This window comes from Sminthopsis crassicaudata, chromosome 6, assembly GCF_048593235.1.
Source record: "Sminthopsis crassicaudata isolate SCR6 chromosome 6, ASM4859323v1, whole genome shotgun sequence".
In the NCBI taxonomy this organism is placed as follows: Eukaryota; Metazoa; Chordata; class Mammalia; order Dasyuromorphia; family Dasyuridae; genus Sminthopsis; species Sminthopsis crassicaudata.
The window spans coordinates 65,989,768-66,007,774 of NC_133622.1; the positions used below are offsets into that span (position 1 = coordinate 65,989,768).

At 36.1% G+C, this 18,007-nt stretch overlaps 1 protein-coding gene across 1 annotated transcript in view; it reads right to left on the reverse strand.

Annotated features, from left to right (window-relative positions):
* Positions 1-5,098: 5,098 nt before the first annotated feature.
* SLC7A11 (solute carrier family 7 member 11) overlaps positions 5,099-18,007 on the reverse strand; it is a 110,626-nt gene continuing 97,717 nt past the window's right edge. The window contains exon 12 of the mRNA XM_074276161.1: positions 5,099-8,469. Coding sequence (XP_074132262.1) covers positions 8,399-8,469 — 71 coding nt within the window. The 3' untranslated portion in view covers positions 5,099-8,398. The remainder of the gene's footprint in view (positions 8,470-18,007) is intronic.

An 18,007-nucleotide genomic window follows, 5' to 3' on the forward strand; every position in this document is an offset into this window, starting at 1 on the left:
TAATGATCCAAACCAAGATCTCTAAATTATAATCTCCAGCAGTGTACCGCTCTCTAGTCTATAATAGCTAACCATTCACTAGCCAAATAGCCTCATGGGAATGAAAAGGCAAGGCAAGTTTAGTGGGCTTTAATATCAAATATTTATCAAGAAAGGGAGACAAATTAAATCTATCGAACACTTAGTAGGGGAGGTGATTTATCTTGCTCTTTTCTGATTCTGTGCTCATTATAAAACCTCAGGGAGTCAACATTTAGCATTAGGAAAACACAACAAAACTTGTCCACTGGAGAGAAGTAGCATAGGGAGAAGACAATGATTCTCATGGCATCTCCTTTTGATTTTAATACATGAGATATACTAATAGACATGAAAGCAAATTAATAACTCAGTTACATCCTTCCTAAAGAGAAAAATGGTCTTCCTATTTGTCTTAATTTGGGGGAGGGAGTTATGCCATTTTTTTTTCATTTTGTTTTGTTTTTAGCCAATAGTCTAAATTCAAAATAACTAAATGATAAAGATAAAGAAATAAATGATAAGAAATGATGATTCCTTGGTCCCAAATAACTTTTTTTTTAAATGTTACCAATTCCAGGCAATTTATCAAAACAGAAAGTGAAGTCTTGCTTTTTTTCCTACTTTTTGAGGTTGAACATAGTCTGAGTCAAAATCCACAGTCATGGAAGTGGTAAGCATAAAAGGCTAGTCTGGGATTCACACTACTTATAGCTGTCACAGGAAAAACACATTTGGTGATGAATTTCTCTGAAGGAATTAGGAGGAAAGCAGCACCCTCTTTCTCTCCTGAAAGGGCTAGAAAATGCCTGATCACAATTTTTGGACTTGGCGGCTAGTACAATAACAGCAGCTTAATTTATGTCATTGGAACAATAAAGAAATTCAACAATGGTAGTGTTTAAGATAATTAATATATGTAGTTTGCAAAGTAGGCCATTCACTTTCTTTCTCTCTCTCTCTCTCTCTCTCTCTCTCTCTCTCTCTCTCTCTCTCTCTCTCTCTCACACACACACACACACACACACACACACACGCAAATACACATGCTCCATACCATATACATATTCACTCTTTCTCTACCCAATCTGTAGCTATTATTGCCTAAAGTTATTTTGCACATCTATGTAACTTACTGTAAGAGTTTTTAATATATGGAATTAAATGAGGGGAGGGGTATTAAAATATGGAAGACAAATTGAGGGAAAATTTCTCTTCAGATCTACAGAAGATCAAAACAGTAAAAATCTAGGATCAGGGAAGTAGTGACACAGTCAACATTGAAGTTCTATTTCTAGGCACTTAGACACAAGGGTTCTAGGCTCATCGATTAAGAGCTGGAAAGCATCTTAGAAGTAATGTAATCAAACTTGTAAGCTCTTATTTCACATTTCCATGTTCAAGTCAAAGCCAAAAATAAAAATCTGCACAGGAATATCCTCCCAAAGATCTCCTCCATTTTGCCACAAGTCTACTAAATATCTTGAATCTCATGTTGTTGAAAACATGTTTTTCTTTAATAAGGAAAACCATATTTCTGTGGCATAAACAATAAGAAAAGCCTCATCAAATTTCTGGCACCATTTTGTCAAATGGATTTGAAATCAAGTCTTACAGACAGTTCAGAAGATAAGGGGCGTAAAGAACTTTGTGAATCTTAAAAACAACCTACATGTGAGCTATTATTGTCGTCAAATGACATATGTAACTCTCTAAAAAAAAAAAACCAAGAGTACAAAAAGGGCAAAAAGTATTATTTTTCAATTCTACTAACTGTAAGTTACTTCATATGATTAAAGGAATTCACCTTGCAACCTATATTTTCCTCAGGTCTACAGAAATTAGGTAAGAGTGGTTCCCTTCCAAATCATCACAGTCATCCATATAGTTCTCAGATCTCCATTAAGGCTGTGCTTTTACTAGGAAAGGTTACTGCCTGAAAATTATACAGCATTCTCAGATCTAAATACACCATAATAACTAAGTAACAGAGAGCTATTGGCAGCTGAAACTATCTTATCAAATCATGTGGCTTTCTCTAAGGTAGACTATGGAAGGAAGAAAAAGTTTCCCAGGAACTGAAATGTCAAAGTTAGACTCACACTAGCACAATTCAGGTAGTGACAAGAATACAACTCTGGCTACACTTCCAATTCTTGAATTCATCACATTGAGAATAATTATGAGCATAAAATTAAAAAAAAACACAAACAACAAAAAGTGGTGATTCAAGGGTGGAAAAAACACACCCCAGAATAATTATGATGGTACTGCAAAAATTTTTTTTAAGTTATGTAGAATTGAAAAAAAAATGGAATTGCCTTAATTGTAACCACAATTATGTTCAGAATTACAAAATTCTTAGAAATGGAAAGGACGCATAAAAGCATCTAAGGGATGAAATGTCCTTGACAAGATACTGAAGAGGCCATTCAGTCTTGGCTTGAAAAGCATCTTAAGTTAGGATATTTAGTATCTTCCCCACCTCATAGCAACACATTTAGGGATAGCTCTACTTTTTGAGATGTTTTTGTTTTTTAGATTTTTATTTTCTTCATTACATCAAGCCTAACTCTACGTCTCTACCACTTCTATCCAAAGTGTCTAATTCTATCCTTGGGCCAAACAGACTAAGTCATACCTTATCCTCACATGACAACCCCTCCAATATAGAAAGACTTTGATTATCCTATCTCTGACTCTTTTGCAGGCTAACATCTCTACATCCTTCAAATGATTCTCCTACAACATGATCTCCAGACCATTTACTCTGTTGACCACCAAAATATGCTGTTAACACAACCATGGACCAATTATCTCCCATTCTTCTACATAAAGCAACCATTAGAGAGAAGATGAAATTCTTTTCACCGACTATATATTTTCTTTCTATTAAGCTGTTTCCTAACAATAAAAAAAATTTAGCTAACTCTGGGTAGGAAAGGGCCCTATCAAGCAAGTATTAGTAGGAAAACTCCAATCACTTTGTCTTACAACTTGCATTGACAATGCAATAACTAAAAACAAACAAACAAACAAACAAAAACACCTTATTCTCTAACATTTACAGATGTGTGCTTACAAAAAATTGGATCCTAATGGACATTCTCTTCTAAATATTGACACATTCTTTATTAAATGACATTAAAAGTCACTTTTAAGAATTGGAATGTTAAAAAAAAACAATGTTTTAATTTTTAAAAATACTGTTAAAAGTAGAAAGTGGCACCTGTATGTTTATAATAACAAATAAAGGAATGTAAACAGGAAAGGCCAAGCAGACAATAATGCCCACAGTTTGCTACCTGATAAAGTATTTTTTTGTCTAGACTCTCTGACATTAGAATTTAGACTGTTGTTTCAATCTGTAAGTAATGTTATTATTAATAAATTGCACTTAATCTAGGATAGATTGAGCAACTTTCACAAGTGTTCTGCATCTCAAATCACACATCTTTTTTAAAACTAAGATAAATGCTTTATTTCCCTTTATGTAGAACTACAATGTAAGTGTAATTTCCTTCCCTGATTATAGAAGAAAAGAAATGCCACTCATTTCAAGATTCTCTATTTAACACATCATTTACAATTTCAAGATCTCTTCAAATACCCCTTCTCCAGAATTTGTTCCTAATAGGAAAAAAAAAATCAGAGAATCCATATTACCCACCATGCATTCCAGGATGGAGTTAAAATTTGAGCATTCTTTTCAAGAAGGCATTCAAAACCCAGAGGCCTCCATGTTTCTGAGAAACTGACACTGAAATATGTATACCCATTCATTCACTACCTCCCATTTCCTCCTACTCTGACCTTAACTTTTTATTTCTGTACATTAGCAGTGTCTTAAGCACAAGATATTGTAGCAAAGGTACCCTCCTTTTTAACATAACTCATCTGAAAATTAGACCAAATAGTCCTTCCTGAGCACTACCTACAGCCACAGAATTTTCATTGAATTATGTAATCTTCTCTACTTTAAGCTATTTTCTAATAATACAATGAAGACTTGGGATAATCACTTTGGATGTTACCAAACACATCAAGATGAAAGCCTGCAAAATTCCATTTACAGATAGAAAAAAATGTGCCATTCTTTGCCAAAAGATCTGCCTAATTTATTTTCACTACCATCATTTCCCTTCCCCTTCATTCCCCCCCCAACGAAAAAAAATCATAAATATTTAAATTTAATAATGGAGTCTCACCATCTACAGTACATGAAGAGCATCGTGTTCTTCCAAATGATGAATTCAGAGTCTAACTAGGATAGGGCTTGACAGGGTGCTGAATTTGGAGAATAACCTGAACTCGAAGGTTTTTGTTTTTACAATATTTAGAAATAGCTGAGCTTAGCAACCACTTAATAAAATTGTTGAAATATATAGTTTTCTTAGGAGAACTTTCTCCTCTCCTCCTTTAACACTAGTATAACAGAAAGTGTTATACTTGCCCAGTTCATTTTGTGTTTCCTGTCCTGAATGCAAAAATTGGTACTTATGGCTCTGACCCAAGTCAGCTATCATTTGGAATGACTTCATTTGAGTAAAAAAAGATCTTTGGGGAAAAAAAAACACTCTTTGAAAATTGTATTAAAAGCTCTAATGCAAACAATGCTTTGTTAGTAATTGTCTAAAAATCTTAAAAAAGTACTATTTTACATAGTTTACTATATTTTACTTTAAAGTTTAAAAATATAATATTTCCAAAATACTTTGAAAAAGTAGGCATTTACCAAATTTTTGTTGAACCAGTTACTGATAAAGATGTATTAAATTCCCAATTCAAAAAAAAAACATTATATATCTATTATATGTGGGTTTTTAATTAATATGCCGACCATGGTTACCATTAGCCCATTCTAAATTGCTACTATGTAGATATATATTTATATAGTTGTGTTTGCAAAATTACAGTCAGATGGCCTGACTACTTGTGAGGGGCAGAGCTAAAAGAGGGTTCTGGCCACAATGTAACCCTTTGTCACTTAGAACCACAACTTTTCTTCCTTCCACATAAGCGGGAGGATCTGTGAGATTGCAAGCCTTCATTGGATGGAATGAAGACAGCTGGAGATGCATTTTATTTTTCCATTTTCATTATTTAATTATAGTTTTGTCCCAATTAAACACTTTGCTATTTAGAAAAACAAAAGGGATCAATCAAGAAAATTTGCACAATATAAAATAACCTCCAAATAAAATATGCATTTCTTTAATTAGAAAGATATGATATTAAAACGACCTACAACAAAAATCAAATAATTACAAACAAAAAAATCTTTCAATTACACATTATTTTCCCCACAGAAAATCTGACTAGTTTCCATAACTCTTAAAAACTGTCAACTGAACTAAAATGTTTAGTCTGGATAAAATGATTTCACAATAGCAATCAGCGTATTCATTTTTTAAATGTGAAATATATTTAATATTGGTTTTACCAATAAAATTTCATCATAATAGCATTGCAGCATAGCATTTTTCAAAAATGCAAAATATATTTAATAGGGCATTTACCAGTAAAATCTTGTCATAATAACATTCTAACATATCCATTTTTAAAAAATGTGAAATATGTAATGGTTTTACTAATAAAATGATATTATAATAGCATTCGAATATATTCATTTAAAAAAATAAAGTATATGGGGCAGCTAGTTGGGTATGGTGAATAGAGCACCAGCCCTGAAGGAAGGAGGACCCAAGTTCAAATGTGACCTCAGACACTTAACACTTCCTAGCTGTGTGACCTTGGGCAAGTCACTTAACCCCAATTGCCTCAAAAAAAATTAATTTAAAAAAGTATATTCAATAGTGGTTTTATCCTGTTACAAAGTCAGTCAGTAATAAGATAACTAATTTCTACAGAAAATATTAAGATTAATCTGGCTTTGGTCAATATGGTACAAGAATTTAACATGGAGAAGCAAAGAAGAAGCAGCACTGGCCAAAGTAGAAACAAAGAATTGGAGGGCACCTCAAAAGTTATCTTAGTCCAAGTTTCTCATATTATGCTTATGTGACCTTGGACACTTCCTCTCTCTAGAACTCAGTTTTCATATCTGTAAAATGGGGTCAGCTAGATAAAGCAGTCCATAGAGCTCTGGGCCTGGAGTTAGAGATACCCGAGTTCTAATTTGTCCTTAGATATTCACTTTCTGTGGAATCCTAAATAAGTCATTTACCAAATATTTGTGAACTAAAGTCACTGAGAAAAAAAGATGTATTAAATTCAAAAAAGAAAAGAACAAAAAACTGCTGTCTTTTTCAGTTTCCTCAACAATCAGGGAAGATAATAATAGCACCCACCTCTCATAGGGTTATGGTGAGAATCAAGTGAGATGAGGTTTGTAAAGGACCATAATGGAAGCCATGATAGCTATTATTATTAATATCATGAAAACCATCCAGAGGACAAGAATCTGCCCACTATTACAATGTTAATTAGACTTGTAGAACATGAAAGTTTCTGAATTTCAACACTGCTTTGATTCTTTTCTAAAAAGTTCCTTCTTTCTTTCTCCTATAGTACAGTGCATGTACACACATACTTATACACATACACGCATATACACACTTTTCTCTCATTCGTTTTAAAAAATACATTTGTCACATATTTTCTCTCTGCAAATGAAATTGATCTCTCCATTGAAATTATTGACAATAGTAACTGGAAATTCTTGAACAAACTGTCAATCATTAATAACAATTCCACGTCCAATTTTTAGTAACAACATTCCATATATCTACCCCTCAGTCTTTCAGGTAAATAGACATCTTTACTCAAACAATTTGAATAATTTATAAAATCGTAGGACATAAACTTGGAGATGTTTGCAATTCATCTCTTCTATTTTATCACGACCTTAATTAGAACAGGTAAACCTGAACTTTGTCCCACATCAACAACATTTAAATAATTAGATGGTACCAAAGTCCCATCATAAGGTGCACCTTTTGTCCCAAGTGAATTTCTTCTATTCTATTCCTTGCCTCCATTTTCTGTTTCACAAGATACAAAAGTTCAGCCATAAATCTGCATTTTCGATATGAAGCAATTGAGGGCCATTGTGATAAAGTTGTATAGTCAAAGACACCTACCCTCAATTGTGGGAGACAGCCCTAAAATTAAAATCATTTAAATCCCAGTTAAATGTTCATTCAGTATAATACACCATCATCTTATTCAACTATTTTTGGTTTTCTTTTTTAATAAAATTATGTATAAAATACAGGAACACTTTAAATTTGTCACTCCATAAAATTATTCAAAAACAAAAATCTCCTTTTAAAAAAGAAACAGTGCATACAGATATGAGTGCAAGGATGTGGTTGGGCAATTTCCCCACCTTGGTGAAACATTTTAAATGTTGATGTTGGTTCTTTGAAGATGCAAAAAAAAAAAATTATTTTCTGATATATTCAACAGGAAGTTATTCTTTTTTTTTCCAGGTGAGAGAGGGGCTAAAAACATCTGGTACTAGAAGTTCAGTTATTTATTGTGAAAATTTAAAATGGACTGATTTGGAAAAGGATGAAGACCTCTGTCCTTTCCATTTCACCCTCCTCACAAGGAAAAAAAAAGACTTTGTCCAAAATGTGTGATTTCTTGCATGGCCCTATGATAAAAAATCTTCACAATAAATAAACAAATCAGGTTTTCAGGTCAGCACATTTGCTGAGTAAAACTTATAAACAATAGTTCCAAAGCTCCTCTCTTTTAATGCACTCAAAAAAAAAGTTACATCCCTTCTCAGTTTGTTAAAAAAAGGAGTAGTGATACCTAAGCCAGTGTGACTATTTGGAGGACTAATACAGTGCAAATGAAACAAGAAAGAAGACTTATGATTGAATATTTAAAGTGAAGATGGACTCCTGTCACTCAATCTCACATCATAATCAAGTTGAGTGACAAGTCCAAAGAGCAGAGAACACTTTTCACAGTATATCTACCTAGAACATGTAAAACCATTAAAACAAAAAAACAAAACAACAGAAAAAAAAACCACGTGTAATACAGAAAATGTCCCATGGCCTTCAATTTGAAGACCCTAGGATTCAGTAAGGCAATGTCGCAGAGAGTGGTTTGTTGTCATCTCTCCTTCCCCTGCCCACAAAAGGTGTCTGCCCTTAAAAAAGGCAGTGTGAATGGCTCTCTACACATGTACCTGAAGGTACACCTAAACTTCTTGAACACAGGTTTGAACACATAAGAAAACTCTGCTTGGAAATACTTGTTTCCTTTGAGATTTCAGCCGTAACCCAGTCTTGTAATCTTGTGGAATCTCAAGAAGCAGTTTCTCATTTTCATTTCGCTCAGATAGAAACAGATTAGAGTAGAACATCAACATATGGAGCCTTCTTTGGAATTCAACCGATCATGACTTATTATGGCCATCTTCTGTGGGTACAACTTCCAGCAATATCTGCAGGGTTCTGGTTATTCTATCTATAAATAATAATTTAAAGAAGAAAAAAAAAGTACAATTAGAGATAAATGAGAAGCAAAGCTCCAGAAGACATATCAGCACTGTGACAATGCCCTTGGTCCTGGCCAAAATATTCAAAACACACAATAGTCTCATTTCTCATTTTTCATCTGGCTGAACTATCTTGAAATTTCTCTGACTGACTTCTCTAACCTGCACTCAAAAGTTCATTATTAGGATAAACCCTGTAAGATCATCACTACGGTCTGTCTCTTTGATTAGACTCCACAACTCCTTCATAGAGAGCTTAGGTCAGATAGTAACTCCTTTCTCACCTGGCTGTACTACTTTGAAACCTCTCTGACTGAATTCTGTACCATGTCCTAGAAAAACTACTTTTTCCTTCTCCTGTTCCTCTCCCCTCACCATCTCTCAGATTCCTATTGCCCATTAAATTGTAAACTCCTCTAGGGCAGAAACAAGTTTTTGGTTTGTTTTTTTTTAATTTGTATCCCTAACACTTAGCACATTAAGTGCCTTAAGCAAACTGAGTGACTTGTATGAGTATTTATTTCATCAGGATCTCACATAAGGTTCAAATTAATATCACTTTTGCCATTTCTCTCTCTACTCTTTCTGGGTTCCTTGGTTTGTTCCTTCCATTTGTTGGCAAGCTTCTCATTTCTGAACCAAACATCTGAAAACATCTAACAGCAGAAGACATAAGAAACTTTATGCTATAAAATTCAGTGAGAGTTTACATAAACCATTTGGCCTGTCACTTTTAATAGGGTGAAATCATTTGCTATTTCCCCAGCAATCTTTCTATCCCTGGATCCAGGCTGTTACCTAGTTAATCTTACTGGAGCTCTCTTCTTGGATCACTTTTGCTCCTCAGAATTTCCCCATTGGCTCCAAAGCATCAAAGTTTCTGTCGTTATAGCCAGTCTTAATTAATCTCTCAGTAGGGCTGATATAAGCTGTTCTCCCTCACTTGGGATTTTGTTGCCAAGAATACCAGTTAAGTATTAATTAGACCGAGCTAGCATTTTTTCCACTATTTTTTTAATCTCTGCCCCCTACTAAGTGCTTTTGCTTTTTTTTTTTGGGGGGGGGAGATAATTGAGACAGAATAGAATTTAAGAGGGCATCTAATTTAATCTTATTTTACAGTTAAGGAAACTGAGACAAAAAGTGAAGTGATTCATTCTCATTTTCCTAAGTAGGTGATTTTCCCTTTATATAAAGAACATAAAGATACTCTCAATTATGAGATTCAAAACAAAACATAAAACCTATCTGTTTTATCCTATCATATGTCATCTCTTCACTCTTAGTACTATCGGCATATCAATCTCCTCTGTTCGGTTTACTTTGCCTTATCATTCTGATCTCATGTGAGTTTCCTTTCAAGATAAACCCAATACCTAGTTCAAATAAAGAAGAAAATAGGGCCTCACATAGCTATGTAGTTGGAAGAAGGAGGGATACTTTTAGAGGCAAAAAAATATTTTAGAAATATTGTGAAAATAGTTTTGACCTCATAGACCTCCTGAAAGGGTTCCCAGGATTTACAGAACATATTTTGAGAATTTTTAGTTTTGATAAAAAGAACCCATTTCTATTAGGAGTGGTCCCAAAAGGCAAAAAAATATAATCTCAAGTCCTTACCAAGAAGTCTCAGAATATAGCTTGACATTATTCTAGTAGAAGGATTTAAAATTAATTATTAATTCCTTTCATGTTCTCTGAGATGCAGCTGCTATTGGCCATTCATGATATTATTCCATCTCCCACCAGCATGTCTTTATCTAGACTGTTCCTGATACCTGGAATGACCTCCCTCTGTATTTCTACCTTCTGGAGTCCCTAGATCCTTTAAAGGATCATCTCAAGGATATAAGAAACCTATTCTGATTCCACTAGTTAGTGACTCCTCTCTCCTCCCTCAAGCCTGGAAATATAGAGCACACTTAAAATTATTTTTAAATTGATTGACTTCAGGATTCTTGGTTCCATAGTATTTCTACTATACAGGCTTGTGTCAAATCATCCCCCTACCCTACCCAATCCTACCCAGGAATAGAAGGCTACCTAATACCCTGTTGTATGTAGTATAGAAGCATACATAAATTGGTTGAATTAACTAGCAGAAGCTCAATAAAACTTTCTGTGACTTCTAAAGGACCAAGAAGATATAAACAGGAAGAAGAAGTGAAATTTATGTAGAATCTTTGAGTGTTCAAAGGAATGAAAGAAAATGAAACTATCTTAGAAGAAAAATCAGGTTCCATGACAACTGGAGCAAAGATTGGATTCTGGGCTAAAGAACAGGACCACATAGTATAATGTAAACAGCAAAGGAATAAGAACCAAAGGACCTATGTAAAATTATCAGTTCTGCAAATTCCTATTTGGAGGACCAGTACTTTAGTAGTCATTGGGCTTTACTTCATGGGGGACTCAGTTTCTTCAACTCTAGCATGAGAAAATTGGACTGAGAAATTCTCCTAGCTCTACATTATTGTTATCATGTGTGGATTAAAGCAAAATCTGTACAAGGTTTGAAGAAGTAGCAGGATTAGATAAGAAGAAGCATCTCTTGTACAGGGCAATTGACTTCCTTCTCTCCCTCAATCCTCATTTTTTTCTCTATTGCCTTGCCCCTTAGATCCATTCAAGGTGAATGAAAAACAGAGAGTAAGTCTACATGTGTATAAAGAATGGGATGGAGGAAACAAACTCCCCATGGCAACAGCCCATGGGAAGAGAGAGAGGAGTAAGGAATTCCTAAGGAGGAAAGACAGGATGGGAGCCTACAGAATCATAGATTTATAGATTTTGTTTTAGAAAAGACCCTTGGTGGACAGCTAGGTGCTGAAGTAGATAGAGCACCAACCTGAAGTCAAAAGAGGACCTGAGTTCAAATCTGGTCACAGGCACTTAATACTTCCTAGCTGTGTGACCCTGGGCAAGTCACTTAACTCCAATTGTATCAGGGGAAAGAAAAGAAAAGAAAAGAAAAGAAAAGAAAAGAAAAGAAAAGAAAAGAAAAGAAAAGAAAAGAAAAGAAAAGAAAAGAAAAGTACCCTTGAGCATGAGTTCTTACCTTAATTTTAGGGGATTAAGTTGGGTGGGGGAAATATTTTAATGACTATATTTCTTATAAAATTGATTTCCTTCCCAACCATATGCATTTTGTTTTATGAATTTAAAAACTTTCTGAGAAGGGATTCATTGTCTTCATGAGAGTCCATTACTCACAAAAGAGGTCATGTAGTTTAATCTTCTCATTTTATAAATTAGGAACTGGCCTGGAGAGGGGAAGACCTAAGTAGCAGAGACAGGCTTAGAATCTGAGTTTCTCAGCAGCGTGGTGAACAGGTCATCTGGCTGAGTGGTTGGATGTGCAAGAGTGAATTGTAATCCTGTTAAAGTCCCAAGCAATGAACAGGAATTTGCAGCACATTAATACCCCAACTTCCCCCACCTCTTAAACTGAGGACTAAGAAGAAATCCCTCCATGTCTTTCACCAGCCCTTTGTGTGATTAGACATGAGAGTCGTGTACCGTAAGTCCTGTCTTCCCTCTGGCCCTTCTGTTATTTTGTTTACACCATTGATTCACATCTGGTCACAAATCATGGACTTACTGAAAACAAGAATAAAGTATTCCCTTTCTCTTTAAAGTCAGCTTTCAACAGATAGGGCCTGCTTGCAGGGATGTGAAACCTGCAGGTGTCTTTATTCTATTTAGGGCAACCACAGAGCATTTGGAAGCTAATCTCCAACACATTTGCTCTGATTCTGCGCTGTAGGTTTGAGTGCAACAATAGGGTGTTGAGACGAGGAGAGCAATGATGTGGTTTAGAATGAAACAATGAATTAATAGCCTTTCTTACAATCTCAAAACACATAGAGGCAGTAAGGCTAAGGTCGAGGTGTAGAAAACCACCATTTTTAGCTGGAGATAAGGAAGCTTCTCAAGAGAAGAAACTATGATAGTAAACTTCAGTGTTAGATAAGTGAGGAAAGGATGAAGAAAATCTCACAACTTTAAGTGGAATAGTTGACAGATCTCATTTCCCCGGAACAGAGCAGGTGCTCAATAAATGTTGGTTGAATTATATTGGAAGGGTACTTCAAGCACAAAGAAACCAAACTATATATATATAGTAATGGAAGATGAGGGGAAAGTACTAACAACTGAAGAGATCATCATGAAAGCTTCATAAAGGAGGGGATATCTGAACTGAGACTGGAAAAAAGAAGAAGAAGTGAGTAGAAAGAGGAGTTCAGGCATGGGGAACAACAAAAGGAGGGCAATTAGAGAGTGCATTGTCTATATGCAAAACAGTTATAAGGGCAGCCTGGCTAAGATATGGACACAAAGGGGAAAGAAAGTTGGGGGGCTGTTTTTTGGGGGTGTCCAGGTGTGGCTTGGAGTCAGGAAAATTCAACTCCTTGAGTTCAAATCTGACTCAGACACTTACTGTCTGTGTGCTTTAGGCAAGTCACTTAATTCCTCAGTTTCCTCATCTGTAAAATGGCCTGGAGAAGAAATGGCAAACCACTCCAGTATCTTTGCCAAGAAAACCCCAAATGGGGTTGTGAAGAGTCAGATATGACTAAAAATCACTCAACAGCAAATTGGAAGACAGATTGCAAGATTTTAATTGCTAACATGAACAATTTGCATTTTGTTTTAGAGGCAATAGGGAGCCACTGAATCTTTTTGAATAGGGAATTGGAAGAGTCAAAGCTGTGTTTTAGAAGTGTTGATTTAGCATGGGAGAGATTAGAGAAGAATAGAAAATCAATTATCAGACTGTGGCGACCTATGAAAGAAGGGCATAGATGTAAGCATTTCTCCCTAAGGTTTCTCCTCTGGGCACTGACATGTGCCACAAATCCACTTTCTAGTTGTATATCAATTCCCTCTCTCCAAATGCTGAACAGTTAGTATTTCTTTTCCTTCAAAATAGTTATAAAGCCCCAATTCCCTCCCCTCACTTCTCCTGTCCTCTGTGCATCTCCCCAGTAGAGTAACTATAATTCGGAGGTCCCTTATAAAGGTCAAAACTAACCTTTCCTGGCTTGTAATATCAGAGGAGGCAATTAGGCAGAGTAAAATCCCATTTTTCAAGAACAAGGTTGGGAACAAGACCAATCCACTAAACAGAATTTTCCCAGGAACACAGCAATTGGTTAACAGTGAGGCAGCTGCTGAAACCTTTGTAGGCAAAGGCTGATGGCAGAAATAGGACTGAAGAGAGCAGAGAGAAACTAGCAGATCATGAGACAGGCTGGCCTACAATGACTGACCAAATGGCAGGTGGGGCTGAGTCATTATCTTCTACCTTCCACATTGGTTCCTTAGAAAAAACAGGCCCATGCTGGACAGCAGGTCTTTTAAAACACTGGAGAATGCATATTTTTCCCTTGCCAATCCCTCACTCCATTTTGGAATTAAATGGTATGCTTGCCAAAGTTGCTTTCTCTCAAAAAATCAACCTTAAAAACCTCTCCAGGCCTTCCTACCTAACTCCACACTTTCTGCTTTCCTTTACTCCTGACAAAAGAAGCCCTTTTGCCCACAAGTAGAATTTCTCATTCAGCAGCGCCAGCAAATCCATCTTTCCAAGTCCTAAAACACTAAAAGACAGCTCGGAGACAACTTCTTTTCAATATTCCCTTGCGACACAAAGCGGGCGGAGCCAAGATGGCGGAGAGGAAACACACGACTCAGTGAACGTCCTCACTCCCTCACAACCAATTAGATAAATTAAGTCTCAAAATTAGCTCAGGACTGATAGATACCACAAGGACTGGAAGCACGACTTACCAGCTGAAGAGAATCTGGAGTTTCAACAGGAAAGGTCAGTTCTCAGGGGAGGAATAAGAAAGACCAGCACAGACGGTGGGGTAGGGGCACACTGCGCCCATTGCGCTGGGAAGGGCTCTGGGATCAGAGAAGCCACTGAGGTAAAGGAATCTGGCACAGGCTGTTAGCTCTTCTCTGCTAATTATTTAGCAGTTCAGAAGAGAAAGCCAAAATATTTTAAAACTCAGATTAAATTTTCCCCGGACCCTGGGGGTGACTCGGCACCAGGGGGTGTGGCCTCAGCTACCTCCTGAGAATAGTTAAGAGACTGACAAGTGGGTGGATACGGCCCAAGGCAACACACACTGCCTAGCTTAGCTGGAGGGAGTGGAACTCAGCTCCAGGAAGTCCCAGAGAAGCGGAACCTTTGAACTAGGGACCGCGGTTTCTGGCAGACACTTCCAGTTTGAGCGCAGGGGCTTCTTACGTCACCTGCTGCAGACACCCACTCCCCACCCAGACACATAGCCTGGGCTTCCTGCAGTCTTCACTATTCTACGCCCTCGAAGCACAGCAGTGCTAATCACCTCTGAGGCACTCCCAGGGAGAGGGTGGGGAACTCTCTCCCAGAGCTCTCTCTTAGCTCAGGCTCAGGAGCCGCTGCATCCATCCGGTCTGGGAGGAAGCTGGTAAAGAAGTAAATAATTTCCTACCCCAGAGACAGACCCCAAAAGATTTTTTTTAAGTATGAACAAAAAAGCTAGAAAAACCATAGATTCCTTCTATACAGAGAAAGAGCGGGTGTCCAACCCCGAGGAAGTTGACAGCAGAGAATCAGATAACAACCTAAAGGGGAACGATTCCTGCCCCCCATCACATAACTCTCTCCTAGAAGAAGCTCTTAAGAAATTGAGGGAGATCGAAGAAAAATGGGGAAAAGAAAGGGAAGTTATGATAGAGAATAACAACGTCCTGAAATTGGAGTTGGAAAAAATAAAGAATTCACAGGAGATGCAGGGAAACAAAATTAGTGAATTAGAAAAGGTTAAAAAAACACAGGAAAGTAGGATTTCTGAATTGGAAAAGATAAAAAAGTCTCAAGAAAATAGAATTTCTGAATTGGAAAAAGAAAATAATTCTCAAAAAAAAAAAATTAGGGAAATGGAAAAAAACTCAATAGAGCAAAATAATTCATTTAAAAACGAAATTGGGCACTTACAAAAAGAACTAAAAACTGTGAAAGAAGAAAATAACTCCTTAAAAGTCAGGATGGAACAAATAGAAATGAATGATTCACAGAGAACCCAAGAATCAGTCAAACAAAACAAAAAAAATGAGAAGCTGGAGAACAACGTCAAATACTTACTGGGAAAATCTATAGACCTGGAAAATAGATCTAGGAGAGATAATCTGCGGATTATTGGACTTCCAGAAAACTATGACCAAAAAAAGAGCCTAGATTCTATTTTACAGGAAATTATCAAAGAGAACTGTCCAGAGATAATAGAAACAGAAGGGAAAGTAGATGTGGAAAGAATTCATCGAACTCCTTCTGAAATAGACCCTAAAAAAAGAACACCACGGAATATTGTGGCTAAGCTGCAGAATTAACACAAAGGAGAAAATCCTGCAAGCAGCTAGAAAAAAACAATTTAAATACCAAGGTGCCACAATAAGGGTCACCCAAGATCTGGCTGCCTCCACATTAAAAGATAGAAGGGCCTGGAACCTGATATTCCGAAAGGCAAAAGATCAAGGACTGCAACCAAGAATGAACTACCCAGCTAAGTTTAGCATCTTTTTCCATGGAAGAAGATGGTCATTCAATGAAACAGAGGAATTCTATATGTTTCTAAGAAAAAAACCAGACTTAAACAAAAAATTTGATCTACATCCACAAGACTGAAGAGAAACAGAAAAAGGTACACAGAACCCTTGAGAACTGTAACTCTGTTGTGGGTATATAAAAAATACTCAAGGATAATTTGATTTTACTGATATAAAAAAAAAAAGGGGGGTGTGGTAAAGGGAAGGAGGTCGGTTCAGAAAAAGGGGAAGGAGTGATAAAAAGAGGGAAACTACATCCCAGGAAGAGACATAGAAAATACACCATATCTGAGGGAACTTAGTGAGGGGGAGAATCATTGTGTGAATCTTACTCTCATCAGAAGAGGCTCAAAGAGTAAATAATTAACATATTTGTTTTTCAGAGAATTTTCTCTCACCTCATTAAAAGGGGGGAGAGGAAAAGGGGAAAGGAAAAGGAGAATAAGTGAAGGGACTTGAAGGGAGGGGGGAGGGATCCAAAAAAAAAAGAGGGAGGGTTGTGCGGCACAAGGGGGGTCTGTAAATTAAATATCGGGGAGGGGGATCAGGGGGGTCAAGGGAAAAAAGCATAATCTGGGGATAATACGATGGCAGGAAATACAGAATTAGTAATTTTAACTGTAAATGTAAATGGGATGAACGATCCCATCAAACGGAGACGGATAGTAGATTGGATCAAAAAGCAGAACCCTACAATATGTTGCCTACAGGAAACACACTTAAAGCAGGGAGATACATACAGAGTAAAGGTAAAAGGTTGGAACAGAGCCTATTATGCTTCAGGTAAAGCCAAAAAAGCAGGGGTAGCTATCCTTATCTCAGATCAAGCAAAAGCAGAAGTAGATCTCGTTAAAAAAGATAAGGAAGGAAACTATATCCTGCTGAAAGGTAGCATAAATAATGAAGCCATATCAATACTAAACATATATGCACCAAGTGGTATAGCATCTAACTTTCTAAAGGAAAAGTTAAGAGAACTGCAAGAAGAAATAGACAGTAAAACTATAATAGTGGGAGATCTCAACCTTGCACTCTCAGATTTAGACAAATCAAACCACAAAACAAACAAGAAAGAAATTAAAAAAGTAAATAGAACATTAGAAAAACTAGGTATGATAGACCTTTGGAGAAAACTGAATGGCAATAGGAAGGAATATACTTTCTTCTCAGCAGTTCATGGATCCTATACAAAAATTGACCATATACTAGGACATAAAGATCTCAAAATTAAATGTAGGAAGGCAGAAATAATAAATGCCTTCTTCTCAGATCACAATGCAATAAAAGCTACATTCAGTAAAAAGTTAGGGGTAAATAGACCAAAAAGTAATTGGAAACTGAATAATCTCATCTTAAAGAATGACTGGGTGAAAGAGCAAATTATAGAAACAATTAACAATTTCACCCAAGATAATGATAATGATGAGACATCATATCAAAATCTTTGGGATGCAGCTAAAGCGGTAATAAGGGGAAATTTTATATCTTTAGAGGCTTATTTGAAGAAAATTGAGAAAGAGAAGATTAACGAATTGGGCTTACAACTTAAAAGGCTAGAAAAAGACCAAATTATAAACCCCCAACCAAAAATTAAACTCGAAATACAAAAATTAAAAGGAGAAATCAATAAAATTGAAAGTAAAAAAACTATTGAATTAATAAATAAAACCAAGAGTTGGTTTTATGAAAAAGCCAATAAAATAGATAAACCTTTGGTAAATTTGATCAAAAAAAAGAAAGAGGAAAATCAAATTGATAGTCTTACAAATGAAAAGGGGGATCTTTCCACCAATGAAGAGGAAATTAGAGAAATAATAAGGAGTTACTTTGCCCAACTTTATGCCAATAAATTTGATAACTTAAGTGAAATGGATGACTATCTCCAAAAATATAGGCTCCCTAGATTAA